Source organism: Carettochelys insculpta, chromosome 1 (assembly GCF_033958435.1).
Source record: "Carettochelys insculpta isolate YL-2023 chromosome 1, ASM3395843v1, whole genome shotgun sequence".
Lineage (NCBI taxonomy): Eukaryota > Metazoa > Chordata > Testudines > Carettochelyidae > Carettochelys > Carettochelys insculpta.
In genome coordinates, this window is record NC_134137.1 from 350,477,792 (window position 1) to 350,493,223 (window position 15,432).

Consider the following 15,432-nt stretch of genomic DNA (forward strand, 5'->3'; position numbering starts at 1 on the left):
TAGACAGAGCTTGTATCTTCTTCCATCAGAAGTTGATCCAACAGACCATATTACCTCCACTATCTTGTCTGTCTCATATGTTGAGATCAGCACAGCTAAAATACTGCAGATACAAAATTAGAGAGAGGTGTGTGAGTAAGGACAAGCGAGGAATGCCCTGTAATGTAATCCAAGAAGCCCTCCATTCTTACTGTTGTGACATTTTGCAGTTAACCTTTTACTCTGCTGAAGAAAAATGTATTCTCCAGTTTTGTTTTGCTTTTTGAATGAAACAGGACATAGTTCTGTTCATTGGGCTTGGGGAAAAGCCTATGAAAAAGTCATTTTAATTATCTATCAGCATAGCTCTTACCCCATTTGCCTGATACTGGAAGTCCTCGCCACTGGCAACTTTTCCATTCACAACAATGGCATTAGGTCTTGAAGCCACACCAAGAACTTGAACTGTGTTATATATCAGAGAATCAACTCCTCGGTAGCTGTTTTTAATAATCTTTGTCCTCATTTGGCCCTATAATAATTCAAAGAATGAATTTTAGATTAATAATTAGTCACTGGAAATTATTTATTGAATACTTGTTATATTATTGTATCTCATTGTTTTATGCCATACAGAATGTCTTATAAAGTATACCAATACAAATAGATAGGTAAAGAATAGTAGTAGTAGACACATTATTTTTCATATAATTAAAACCCAGCAAAATAGGAAACAAACTTAATTTTTACAGTACTTATATGTAATCACCTCGGACCTCTTGCTGGTTCGAATACTGCACTCAGATATTACACTGTCAGCTGCAGTCCTAGGATCTAGATAGGTAGTTTTACTTAGTTTAAGGCAAGTATAGCAGTTATAGAGTACATATGAAATGTTTTTCAGTTAATGTTTTCTATGTGCATTAGGCACCATATATTTAATGTGACATTTTCTCATATAATAGTGCAACTTTGGCTACAAATCTTTCAATTATCAACTTTCAGGATCCACATTATTTTTAGGGAGCTCTGTTTCCGAGACTTGTAATATACTGTATACTTGTACTGTAAACCTTCTTGGTCACTTAAATGAATGTATAAATCTGGGGGACTAGGTCTGCAATCCTTCCTTAGGGAAAACTCCTTAATGAATCCTGAGGAAGTACTGCATGATCAAGACCTGTATTTGTAAGTAAATATTTTGAAATTTTAAATTAGACAGTATTTTTAAAGGAGATCCATTAGAATTGTATGAGATGGAATTATGCATCAGTAGTGTCATATATATACAAACTTACAGTGTACTCGAAGGGGCTCTCATATGTTGTAATGTCACACATCTGTCATTCATTTATAATTAGTTATCTAGAATGATTTTTTTTACTTCAGTATACCACTAATAAAAACTTGATACTGGATGTTACCAGAATACAGAGAGGAATTTCAGACAAGGATTTACAGACAAAATCAAATATGAGTGATGAGAAATGGAAGCATCATTAAGTCAACAATCATATTTGCACAGACTCCAATTTAATAAAAAAACTGTTTGCTCTTTTTCTGTAGTCTGCCTACAGTAAATTGCTAAATGTGGAATACAGAAAACTAAAGTAATCTTTTTCCTTCTTTAAATCAAGTGAAAATGCCATTTTTCTTAGGACAACAAGATGACAGAAGTGGAATTGTTCTCAGTGCATTCAGAGGAAAAATTAGATAATGAACCTTAAACATTTGCTGTAATACACAAGAAAATAGCTGATCCCCCTCTATAGTTACAAGCACACACAAAAATACCCTTTATTTTATTTATATCGCTCCTGGAAGGAAAATTCTAAGAACAGTATCTCTCTGCAAATTAAATATGATATAATTAATCAAAATAATACTTACTGGTCTCAGTTCTGCCCCTTCTAGGAGCACAGGACCACCCCCCACACTCCTTGCCCCAGGGCCTGCAGCGGCTGTTGGTGCCCCAGAATACCTTATATATCCTAGTGGCATGACCTGTCACAAATATTGCAATGCAATATAACAGTGTGATTATTTTGTAGCACTTTCTAACTCTGTTTGGCAGACTGACTCACCAACTTCAAACATTGCCTATCAGACCTGTTATAAAATTATTCAGATATAAGTATCAAAATACGCATTGCTACTTACTTCACTGAATGCATATTTGACCAAGAAATAGAGTTCCCTTTCGATAGAATCTGTCAAAACACAGGATTCATGATAATTAAAAAATATACACAGTTGAATTAAGTGGTAGCCAAAAAATAAGAACAGAAAGACTTTTTGGCTGACTGTTCAAATGCCGTCTACACATCGTCAGTTTCTTCACAGTAATCTAAACTAACTTTACACAAAAGTTAATTACTATCTTTTTACGCCTGGTGTTCTTGTTCTGATCTCACACCGGTATTATAGGGGCATAGTGCTACTGACTTCAGTAGATTCACTCATGACTAACAGTGTAAGATTTGGATCAATTTTTCTGTCACTTACACCAATATGAGTCAGGAGTAATTCCAGCTAAGTCAGTGGAGTTACACTGGTGAAAAACCAGTGTGAGGAAAGTCAATACCCCGGACTGTTTTGTGGTATTATGATAAACTTACCAATAGAATCACCATCATCCCAGAAGAGAGACCCAGAGGCTGCTCCTTGATCATCCAGAGCAATTATAAGTCCAAAAGGGTTCTGACGGCTGATGAGAAATTCAGCGAGAAGGATCAATCAATAGCAAGGTGCCTTTTCACCCCCTCAAAGGTCACAACAAAACTAGAAATATTTTCATTTCTATGAATTATGGAATCAGATTTTACAACAATCAAAAAAAAAAGACCAAATTGCCCCCATGTTCCCAGAGGTGGCTGCCTTGTTGGAGATACTGAGGAAGAAGAACTAGGTATCCTCCTGTGGAGGGGGCCCTCTCTCAGAAACATTGCTGAGGAAAAGACCCTCCCTTTTTAGCAGCTTTGATGTGCCAGTTATCAGACAATCTGATGGTGGATGGACATCCCCAAGACTCAGTTTGGCTGCTGCATGCTCTGTTGCAGCTTGTACCTGTTTCCTGTCCCACCTTTATACTAGATTTTCGGTGTGGTTCAGGCCTTGTCAATTATTGCTTGGGTTGTGTTTGCCTGAAACTACCATTTTGCTTTGTCTATATGCAAGCCACTTCTGGAAGAATTTTTCCTCTACGACTGCCAAGGCCTAATTGCTCAGACATTCTACTTTCCTGAGACTATTTGGTAGTTCTAGGGAAGAGTGGAAGAAAGGTCTAAAGTTTTCTCTTTTGCCGCATATTTATTGCAGATATTAAGTGACTGGCAGGTCAATACAGCAGAAGTAGATGCAGGAATCATTTGCCTTTCTAGTCCCAGCTACCAGGCTGCGAGTAGGTTCTGGCTGGATCCTGCACAGATAGGTCAGCGGTTCTCAATTTTTGCTCAGGCTACCCACCAAGTGCATTTGCTCTCTCTGTGAGTTTCTCTCTCAACACACCATTACCTACATGCACCTTCTGCCCTGGCACCACCTCTCTCATCCCATCCTGGAGGATAGGCCCAGGGAAGTGCGTAGAGAAGTGGGTAGAGAGTGAGACCACCTCACAGCTGTGCTTTGTGACATACGGCTGGAGCTATCTCCCTGCTCCTGGCCTTGAGATCAGGCACGTTGGGTTGCAGTGTCACACCTGGCATAGGGGTGGCCAAGCTAAACCTGACATCTAGCACTTGATATGGTGACTCATCTAGAGACTTTCTGAGACTCACTGTTGGGCTGAGACCAGCCATCTGGGAAATGATGTTCTAGGAGAATTACAGGTTGGGAAACCCCTTGTGTGGGCTGTCATGCAACACAAGTGCAACTAGTGGTATAAAAGATTGATCCCCTATATTGCCAAGGGTTGGTTGAGTATAGTTGCCCTTTTTCAGTTGCCATCTAGCCATGTTACAGTAGATTACTGATTGCCAGGCTGTTTGCTTGCAGACCCTGTTCTCCTCCATTGTGTGCCAACTTAAGAAAAGTTGGACCCACTGCACATCACACTCATTATAGCTGTGTCTTGCTTAAAAGTAAATTTTTAAAACCAGATATTCCACAAAGAGATGGCCAAATGCTATAATTTTACTTTATTTTCAACTAAAGTTTCAACTTTACACTGTGGGGATTTTCTCTCTTATTATGAATGAAAATTTTGCTTATCTGAAGGATTAAAGAAGACTAAAGCTATTATTTATTCCATTCCCTGCAGAATCCCTGCACAGATGAATGTGGTATACCCTTTTGAAATATTTCTTCTGGGGTAGTTACCTCAGAGTGGTAGTTGTGGCTGGTGCCTGTGTTGGCAGAATGTAACCTCCGCGGAGGAAGAGCGGGATCTTGTCCAATGGGGCATCAACACTAACATATCTTCTTTGCCAGGAGGCTGGCACTTTATCACCCTACCACACAAATGAATGCAGTTAAAGAGATTTGTGTTTCAAATCCAGATATAACCATTAATTTCCAAATATACGATCATTTTCAAGTACCTTAATGACCCAGCTCCACCCTACTTATCTCTCATTCTGTACCAAAAAATTGTCTCCTACCTCTGACTGGCCCAAAATGGCAGTCTCCATTGTCATTTATTACATTTTCAAAAAACTGCATTTGTGCTTCTCTCATGCTGCATATCAAGCTTGGACAACATTCCCCTAAATATCAGAAAAACCAATTGATTTTCCTCCAACACACTCACTCTAAGTGCCACGACAAGGCTCAGCTGAGATGTGAATTACTATGATGTGAGGTGATGGAAGTTAAGTAATAGAGCTGTTTAAATATTTCTTTTTAACTTTGCTTAGTTTGGCAACAGTTTGAAAACAAATGTACACATGCACATGCATTCACAAAGTAAAAAGAAAAAGAGCCAACCTCAAACAAAGTAGAATAAAGTGTTCAAACCAAACAAATAAAGAAAACAAAATTTAATTTGGAGATAATACTGTATAAATGTTTGGTTGGACCTGAACTTAAGCTGAAAAAAAAGTTAAATAAAATTGAAGGAAATTTCTAAACAAAAATAAAATTCAAATCAAATTGAAAACATCAAAATGGAAAGGGATCTTTTAGAATTTGCTCAACAACCACACAATTAAGTGAAAATGACACATTTTTAAATCCAGATTTAATGATGCTGAAATGTTTTTCACTTAAAAAGGTTTTTGGCCAAAACATTCCTCCCAGTTGCATTAAGATGTGATGTTACCAGTGTGAGCTGAAGGCTCTCTGAACCCTGCAGGACTGAGTTCTTATTGAAGGAGAAAGGGATGAAATAACTTAGCCTATCATGCAGCCACTGGCTGAATGTAGAAAAATTCATCTATTACAAAAAGTCTCCAAGTGATTATTCTTTTAATGAAAAAAAAATATCTAAGGTTTCCGTCTACTAACATTTTTCTCTTTACCTTTACCCTCTACTGTAACTACACAGAATAGTTAACATTATCTTTAAACTCTCTGGGAATTTTCAAAGGTGCTTGGCATTGGCCTTAGTCTGCTCTTAGTGAAGTCAAAATTAGTTTCACTATTAACCGCAGTAAAAGCAGACTTAGGCCAGTTTAAAGTACTTTTGAAAATTCAACCCCAAAGTAACAGAACTATTTATACCGTCATCAAGCAAATACTAAACACTTTGGCAATGTCTACACAAGTTGCTTTTGGAAGAGATGTTCCTAGAAGACTTCTGTCAACAGATTGCATCTACTCATAAAAGTGGATTGATCTCTTGATCCGCTCTGTCAACAAAAGGGACCTCTGGAGCATCTACACACCTTTTCTGTCGACAAAAACACATTGTTGTGTGTAGATTCTCCACAAATTTTGTCTACAAAACCCCAGTTTTGTCTACAAAACTTGCTAGTGTAGACGTTGCCTTTCAAGGCTCATGATTGGTGTTCGGGGGCAGGAGCAGGAGGGAATGGCTTTGATTGTTTTCTGTAACTTGGACAGTTTCAGACTTCTCAGAGACAATTTTTCAAAGAGGCTGCAGCCTCATTTGTCAGATTGTCCCCCATGGGGTGATTTTTATGGCAAAAATGTTGTTGTTTGCAAAGTTCTGTATTTCTGTGTGCAATCTGAAGTCAGGTGTGCAAAGATGATAAATCTAAAGCTACCTGATCTGTATGCATGAAAACAGTCTAGCATGCAAATCTGAAACTTACAAATGCAAATAAAAATAGAAACCCTGACAATGGTAGGATGATTTTATAGGCTGCTCTTGAAACCTTAGCCCTCTGCGTCTTACTGTTGTATAAACCAAAAATAGAAAATAAAATGCTACTGAAAGCTGGGTAATTTTCTTGCTCAATTAGCCAACCTTGTGCAGAAGGTTTTTTTCCCCTGGAGTTCTTCACTTGGAAAAAGATACTGCTGAACAGTGCTCAGAAGTAATTTTACTTAAACCAACATTTTAAATTCTGTTCAAACTCTAAGAAATCGTAAGCTATTAAAATACATACTGTATAGTAGTCAAACCAGGATGCTTCGGGGAAATATACATCCACTGATCTTGCTCCCTGTAGTTGTCATAAAAGTAGGTAAGTGATTTTTTTTTCACATTTCTGACAGTACTTTGCTATTTTGTTTTGTTTTGTGCTTAAACATCTGTGTACGTCATAGCATTTTAAGGTAAAATCTTGGATATTGTTAAGTGTTACTAAGGTGGCAATACACTGGAGCTGACTAATCTAGTGGTGCTTGCCAGAGGCCTGTATCATGCTGAGTCTGGCTCATTGCAGGTCTATTGGATGAGTCCATGGCATTTTCAGATTAATTACTTTAGTCCATTATCCATGCTGCAGGCCCCAATCCTGCAAACACCAATGTATGTGACTTCAGTGGGACCAATCCCGTGGTTAGAATTTTTCACACGTATCAGTGCTCTCAGGATCAGGGCCCTAAGGCTAGATAACAGAGTGACATTTATGACACTATTGGAAAGGGTAACCATATCTCCCTGTCCCTAACATGGCACATGGAGATATATGGGGGATGGGAGGCTCCTCCCAGTGCACGAAGTCCTGGGGAGCCAGGAAGGAGGTGGCAGCTGCTGGCATTCCCTGCAGCCCCAGGGAAGCCACTGCTCCCGTGCTTCCCCAAGGCTCAGGGAAGTGACTCCACAAGCAGCTGCTGACAGAAATGGTCAGCGGGGGGATGGCCCAAATAGAGGACGAGTCCCTTTTAAAAAATATGTCGGGACCCAAAATATGGGACCGTTCTGCCCGATACAGGACGGATGGTCACCGTACTATTGGAGAGGAAAGGCCTCTTTAAGAGGGGGAGGTGCTGGGGGACTTGACAGCTACTGTGGCCCCCTAGTCAAGGGGTCTGTGGGGGCCTGGCTCTCTGCCCCCCTTGAAGAGGTAGGGCCTCAGATGAAAGGGCTGGCGCCAGAGCAGCCTTGGCATCACCTGGATTGTAGTGCTGGACCCCCATCCCTAGTCGCATTTGGAGCCCTAGGCCCTTTTGTATAGCCAGGCCCTTGGGCAACTGCCCTCTTTGCCCTGCCCTCCTACCCTGTAGGTATGAGATACCCAGTTTGAAATGCCTGACTCCTCGTGGGGAAAATACCAAGGGTACATCAATCTCTCTGCCCAGGACTCCTCTTTCCACATGTTTACACTGTCATTCTAACTGCTACTCTACTGCAAACCGTACAATTACCACTTTATGTTTGGTGACATTTATCATTGATTTTCAGAGAGAAAGTCTTGTTAATCCTAAAAGTGCTTAGTATGGAATTACACTGAAAAAGTTCTAATCAGAAGAAGTAGATACATGTGTTCTTTGATCAAAATACATTGTTATTCTCATGTATAGAATCCCAGAGACTGTCCATGGGCACATCTCTCCCTTTCCAGACAGAAGCACGGCTCAGGTGCCAGGGAACAGCCGGCATGCGTGAACGTAAGAACAGCCATACTGGGTCAGGCTAAAGTACCTCGTCTTCCAACAGAGGCCAATGACAGGTTCTCCAGAAGCAATGAACAGAACAGGCATCATCAAATGATCCCTCTGTGGTCAATTCTAGTCTACCGCACATCCATTTTGGGGTAGAGATCTAAGCTTTTATCCCCCAAGGGAAGGTATTTTCTTCCCCAAGCTGCCTTTCAATGGGTTTTTAAAGTATCAGGAGATGATGTGACTCATTACTTACATACATTTATCACATCCCACCTCACTGTCTCCTTTCCAAGATAAACACTCCTAGCCTTTTCACTGTCTCTTCATATGAGAATTTTCCCCATGCCCATGATTATAGTTATCACCCTTCTCTGACCTCTCTGTGAACTCCCGCAGTTAGTCATTAGCCGTTAAAAATATTAGGGGTATTTGAAAATGAAGGACTCCAAGCACGCTCAGAAAGCAATGTTCCCTGGTGATAAAAATGATTTGATACATATGAATAACAATTTCTCTTAGAACTTCAGCAAGACAAGTTTAAGATGATAATACATGACAAACAGCTGCCTATTTGGGGCTAGACCTACAAAGGGAACCTCCTTTTATTTTTGAAGGCCTGATGTATAGCCCCTAGGAGATTCCACAGGCTCGGAGTAAAGCACACAGGTTCCCTGTAGAATGCATGGGGAGAGTTAGGTGCCGAAGAATAGGAATGACAAAGACCAGCAAGTTGAGTGGGGAAGCCGGCCTGTGTGAAATGCTGAGCATCCCACGTTATGTTCTAACCACTGAGCTAGAACGCTATAAGGGGACCACTGCTGCATTCACCACCTCATCCTCCTCCAGCTCTGCTTTGTGTGGGACCCAAATCAGTGGGCAGCTTCTGAAAACACCACTTGGGTTAAGCCACACAGCCAGGATAGGTAGGGGACTACCTAGGTAGAGGTTCCTCTGTGGCATAGCAGCCCATTCTGTATCTGTTTCTTCATCACATTTTTATCTCTTCCTGATTACAAACTCTACAATCCCTTTACTGCTACAGTGGGTACCACTCGACAACATCTGCCACATGATACGCAGCAAGAAGGAGAATCCAGCCTGTGTATAACTCTACACAGTTAGGTGTGTTGGCAAAATTGACTCATATGATGCCCCAGCATACAATTGAGAGCCCTGACCAGTGTTAATGTCTTTGGTTCCTATATTGGAACATTTTAAAATTAGAATACTTGCCTCTTGAAGAACTGGAGCTATCATAAAAGCTGGCCCCCAAAGGAAAGCTGTATCTATTCCATGGGTCTCCTGATCAGAAGTAAATCTAGTTTTGAAAGAAGGATATCAATTGTTAATTCAAATCTGATTTTTTCAAATAATTTGTGAAACATCTTGATCATGATATTGTTCACTGCACCAAGAGTCTCTGGTTTCCTACTTCAGTGTGCTCCATTGATATCCAGATATCTTTCTCATGAATGACAGCAGAGATTTTTGGTATCGTTTTTTCCAACCATTAGGATTGATAAGTTAGACCTCATCCATACTAGCCATGATATTTGTTAACTGAAATATGATTTAAAATGTAGTTCAACACTGTTTTCCTAACCAACATAGTCAAATCAAGGCTATTTTGCAAATCATGTATTTGTCTGTGTACGAGACTCTTAACTAGCCTGGAATATAGCTTGAAAAATGTTTGTACTCCAGGCAAAACATATTTTAACTGTATGTGATTCTAACATTTAAGAACAGTATAGCTAAAATAATTTCATTGGCCCTGTAAACATCTCAGTATGTAAATTGAAGCAAGTCTTCTATTAGCAACCTGATTTCCTGGTGAGAGAAGCTAGAATCTAGTTGGCTATCCCAATATTAATGATACTCAGCCTAGTTCCAAGATTTACCTCAGACCTGAACTGCCACCTACAGGAAAGTCCCAGTCTGCTCAGACTGCCCCACTGGTAAGAAACATTCAGCTGTTCTTCCCACTCTCTCAGTAAAGTACTAGCAGGGAGCCAAAAGCACCACTTCAGCAGCCATGTGTTTGGACTCTGGCCTATACTGGGCTGCTGTGAAATACAGACCTTTGGGCGGGTAGGGGGAGCGCAAAAGACTCACTTGATTTTCAACCCTTAAAAAAGCCGATGGGAACCAGACCTGCCAGTGATGTGGGCAGAAAAGTGACCTGGAGAAAATGCACAAAGACGTCCCTAAACCAATATATGGCACAAACATGACATACATCATTTTCAAAGCCTTCCTCCCTTATCCAGATCCAGACTCCCTTGCTCCCTCCAACCGGTACCTTACAGAAACATCTATGAGTCTTTTGCTGAACAACAACATGTCCCCAGTGGCCACAGAGCTGCCAGGACGCTCCTCCTGTAGCTATGCTAACTTCAGCATTTCTGACTTCATTGATCTGAGTAGTCAAGTGGAAGAGAACAGGCTCAGGGATAGATTTTAAGTGACAGGCTGCAACTTTATTAAACTGTAACATTGGAGAGGGGCACTATTCACCCATCTGTCATGTCTAATACATTTTAGACTATCTCTACCATTACTCCTCATGCAAGACTAACATCTGTGAATTCTAATACACACATTGCCCAGTTCCTGACTGCCCGACTCCCCCTGAAAGCACTGAAAAAGGCAAAAGTGGGTAACTACCCCAGGGCCTATAGATTCAAAAGGGCCCAGGGCTCCTGGCTGTTATCACCACAATTGAAGCAACAGTCAGATCCTTGACCCTATAAATCACTGCTGGAGCCTCATACCATACACTCCAGGTGGCTCTGAAGGCTGGAGTGGGGAGGTTACCCACCAGCCCCATCCCTTCCCACCGAGGCTCTATCCCATACACTGACTTTATGTGGTTTTATTGCCCAGGAAAGTATTCTCCCAATGGTGTCTGTGTCATCGTGCCTCTGAATGTGCCTTGCAACATAAACCTGATCCTGCAGGAGTTCAGGACTGTAGTGATTCCAAAAGAATTGAGCAAAAGAACTGCAGCAGCTGGAAAACAAAGACAAGTGTATCCAATGTTCTGTTTTTTTTTTAAATAATGGAGAGTTTGAGAGAATATACTAAGCCAAAGGTTAATGTGCCTGAGGGCTTGCTCCAGGCTCTACCTAACTGGATATGTGACAGAAAACTTTCAGTGAGAAACTTTGCTAGGTACATTTATAGTCTTATAAAAATTAAATGAGCTGCAAGAAGAAGGGATTTCGGAAAATAAGCCATTTACTTTTGTTCCTGAAACAGTCCCTCTACCTCAGACACATGAAATAACAGGCTATAATTTGATATTTTATGAATAGGGTGTTTTATAAAGGGGAGTGCTTCAACAGACCGAAAATAAACAACTGGGTTATGCAGCTAGAGCTTTCCAGAGTGTATCTCAGGAGATCATCAGACACCAGGATTTTTTAATCTCTTTTTGACATCCGAACTTATGTACTTTAGCCAATCTCAATTATATATTTTGTGAATGTTTAGAGTTTTCTAAATTGTATGGCTGCCCTAATATCTAAAACTTTTGCTCATTTTTGAAGGCTTGCCCAATTTTTAAAAAAAATTAATTCTACCCTCAAAAGCTTTTCATTTATTCAGCAAGGTTTTTTATACTGTTGATTTAGCTATAAGAATAGTAATACAATGAGAAAAATATCCTATGCTAGAATCAAAGGAAGTTAGAAATCATATGGGAGCAAATGTATCAAAAGGAGAAGACAAAAACTTTTAGGTATTTAATTCCCACACGCAAATAACCAATAATATGTTTAAATGGCTGTTTGTGCATACAAACACCCCAGCTGATCTTGCAATCATGAGCATAAACTAGGCATACAAATAAACTCAGACATGTTGAAAATATAAGCCCTGTTACTCATGCTCCAATCTACTGTGTTTCCCATAGTCTAGGACAGACAGCTAACCTATACACATTTCTCACTGTTTGATATGGTCCCATCTTTCCCTTTTCTAGCTATTAACCAAGTCTTGGACTTCGACATGCACATACTGTGTTGTCTTTAAAACTGTAATAGACCACCACTTCAAGTCCTTTACTAACTGCTGAGCAATTGAATTATCTTACTATTTCATTGCCTTAGTGAGCAGAAACCAGCAGGCTACAGTTGTTATATATTATTTCTAATAACCACATGGTCAACAGTAAACCTTTCATACGGTTTTTCAGTTTTTTCTTCTAAAAAGAAAAAAAACAAGACAGAGTATGATTCTATAATATTATCCTTAATGAGCCTTTTTAATTTCAACCCAACTTTTTTGTGCTACAAACACCTATGTGACATACTCACTTGACTTAAACCCTTGTGGCTCCAGGTGGAGCATAGGTCATCTACAAGTCTCCTACATTTTACTCTGTCTCGGAACAAAACTTCTAGCTGGCTCCAGGAGTATCCCAGTTGTTGTCCTTTAATCTCAGCAGCTCTTCTTCACATTGTCTGAGGTCTTCCTCTTTTGGATTTGCCTTGCGGGTTCCACAGGAGAGCTTAATGGACTAACCTGGATGATGGTTTTCTGAGAGTGTCGCCTAGCCATCCCCACTTTCTTCTCTTGATTTGAATGTCTAGTGGTTCTTGTCCTGCTCTGTTCCAAAGCTCTTCATTTGTGATCAAGTCTTGCCATTTGATGTGAAGAATATACCTCAGGCATCTGTTTATGAATGTCTGTAGCTTGTGATTTGAAGACTTTTTAGTACGCCAGGTCTTGCATCTATACAAGAGCACGCTCTTCACATTTGTTTTGAAGATCTGAAGTTTTGTCTTCACAGATATTATTTGTGAACTCCATATGGGATGAAGAGTCTTGAAGCAGCTATTGCTTTCCCTATCCTGGTATTCATATCCTTGTCTGCTTCTCCATCTCTGCCCATAGCACTCTCCAAGTAGGTGATAAATTTTTACTTATTTTACTAGTCCCACTGAAGCAATGAGATGTTAGCAATAGGAAGCACATAACACATAATGGCTAAGTCTACACGTGAAGCCAACATCGAAATAGCTTATTTCGATGTAGCAACATCGAAATAGGCTATTTCGATGAATAACGTCTACACGTCCTCCAGGGCTGGCAACGTCGATGTTCAACTTCGACGTTGCGCGGCACCACATCGAAATAGGCGCTGCGAGGGTACGTCTACATGCCAAAGTAGCACACATCGAAATAAGGGTGCCAGGCACAGCTGCAGACAGGGTCACAGGGAGGACTCAACAGCCAGCCGCTCCCTTAAAGGGCCCCTCCCAGACACAGTTGCACTAAACAACACAAGATCCACAGAGCTGACAACTGGTTGCAGACCCTGTGCCTGCAGCATAGATCCCCAGCTGCCGCAGAAGCAGCCAGAAGCCCTGGGCTAAGGGCTGCTGCCCACGGTGACCATAGAGCCCCGCAGGGGCTGGAGAGAGAGCATCTCTCAACCCCCCAGCTGATGGCCGCCATGGAGGACCCAGCAATTTCGACGTTGCGGGACGCGGATCGTCTACACGGTCCCTACTTCGACGTTGAACGTCGAAGTAGGGCGCTATTCTGATCCCCTCATGAGGTTAGCGACTTCGACGTCTCGCCGCCTAACGTCGAAGTTAACTTCGAAATAGCGCCCGACGCGTGTAGCCGCGACGGGCGCTATTTCGAAGTTAGTGCCACTACTTCGAAGTAGCGTGCACGTGTAGACACAGTTAATAAGTGGTTGCAGGATCTAGCCTAAAACCATTGATACCATAAGTGGGGAACCGACAGAATTACAAACTTCACATCACTGAAGCCTGCATGAGGCATTTTTTTATTAACAAACATTAAAGTACAGCTACTTACCTGATATGAATATCAAAAAAGCCCTAGTGGTTAAAGTATGCACATAAACACTGTTAAGCAAAAATATTAAAAATAAATATCTGAAGCATCATAATGCCCAGTTGTTATTTATTTAAATAGGGGAAAATACTGCCTTTAAAGTGAATATCAACATTAAATGTCACATGAACTATGCAATTTTTTAGTTTTACTGTAAAATGCTCATGCTAAGGCAAAAGGATACAATTTAATCATTACCACCATTATCAAAATAAACATAACAGAATATGTACACTGGATCTGCAATTCGTCTGTGAATGAAATAAGACAGATAAGAAAAAAGACGATAGCTTACTCATGCATTAATCCCCGTACCACTGTGTTTCCGTAGGCATGAGAATCAAAGAATAAGGTGTACAAATAAGGCAACAGCGTGTATCTAATCAGCAGTGTAGACCGAGATATCTCAGCAAATTCTGCTCCAAACACTGCTGGGTCTTGCTCCTACCAAAAAGAAAGTGTTTTGTTTTCTTTTTACGTTTACACATATACAATTACTGTATAGGAAATAGCCTGTAGAGTATGAGGAATTCCTGATTAAAGAAAATTTCTACAGACGTGTACAGTCTACAACTGAATGCTTACTGTAAAAAAAAATCTAAAGTAACAGAACAGAAAATAACAACCTAGTACTACCCTATTCAGTGTATATTGTAAGCCTTGGATTTGATATTTGAAGCATTGGGCACCCACAACTGCCTTTAAGGTCACTGAAGTCAATGGGAGTTGTGGATTCTCTGCTTTTCTCAGGATCTGACTCTGGGTATGTAGGAATCATTTCACCACTGACATGCAGCTACCTCTAGGGTAGAGTATGTAAGACAAGTGGAAATGGATACCCAACATGCTGTGAAACAGGGGGAAGAGGGAAATTCCTTTGGCCAAGACTACAGAGACAAACCTGTGTGAAAAGTGTCTTTGGGTCAAATCATGGCCCCACTGAAATCAGTAGCAAAACTCCCATTAAATTCAACAGGTTGGGATTACACCTTTATTTTCAAGAGGTCTCAGCTTGGTTTCTTATTCTGCACTTACATTTTTGAATGCTAACAAATGTAGACTAAGTATTTTGGGGGCACATTTAACTGTATCTAGATATCTACCCCTATGATTTCAAATACAACTTGATACCTATGTCTGAATGACATCAATTATTCTTAGAAATATTTGTGCACATTGTTCTGAAGGCTCAATAGGGTAGACCATTTCTAAAAGCCAGGTTGAGATTTCAAAGCAGTGCAGGAGATTTAGCTACACGTTTTAGAGGAAAATTGATGAAACAGTTGTTAAATTTCCTGACCTGCTTTGAAAATCTCAGCTCTCATTCCTAAAATCTATATGTAGCAGACAGGACTTATATTTTTAAGGTTTTGTCCAAAAGATCTTCATTAGAAACATATATCCTCTACGGGAGGAGGAAGAGATAGCTTCAAACATTCTATCCACATTCGTTAACTGTTGTTGACCTGCTGCATTCAGTGGATTTCACTCTTCTATTTACTGATGTTTACATAACCCATGGACCAAAGTCATGAAAAGGAGTCATAAGACTTCATATTTTTGCTTTAAAGAGCTAATTTCTCTTTAAAATATGGCATTTATAAATTTCTGGAATGATTAGACACA

At 40.3% G+C, this 15,432-nt stretch overlaps 1 protein-coding gene across 1 annotated transcript in view; it reads right to left on the minus strand.

The window, feature by feature from the left end:
- Nucleotides 1-2,103: 2,103 nt before the first annotated feature.
- The window catches only part of LOC142019416 (sucrase-isomaltase, intestinal-like), a 30,463-nt gene continuing 17,134 nt past the window's right edge, over nt 2,104-15,432 (minus strand). The window contains exons 7-11 of the mRNA XM_075006315.1: nt 14,102-14,250; nt 9,166-9,250; nt 4,297-4,427; nt 2,598-2,686; nt 2,104-2,189 (exon numbers count right to left, since the gene is read on the minus strand). Of these exons, the coding sequence (XP_074862416.1) occupies nt 2,104-2,189; nt 2,598-2,686; nt 4,297-4,427; nt 9,166-9,250; nt 14,102-14,250 (540 nt within the window). The remainder of the gene's footprint in view (nt 2,190-2,597; nt 2,687-4,296; nt 4,428-9,165; nt 9,251-14,101; nt 14,251-15,432) is intronic.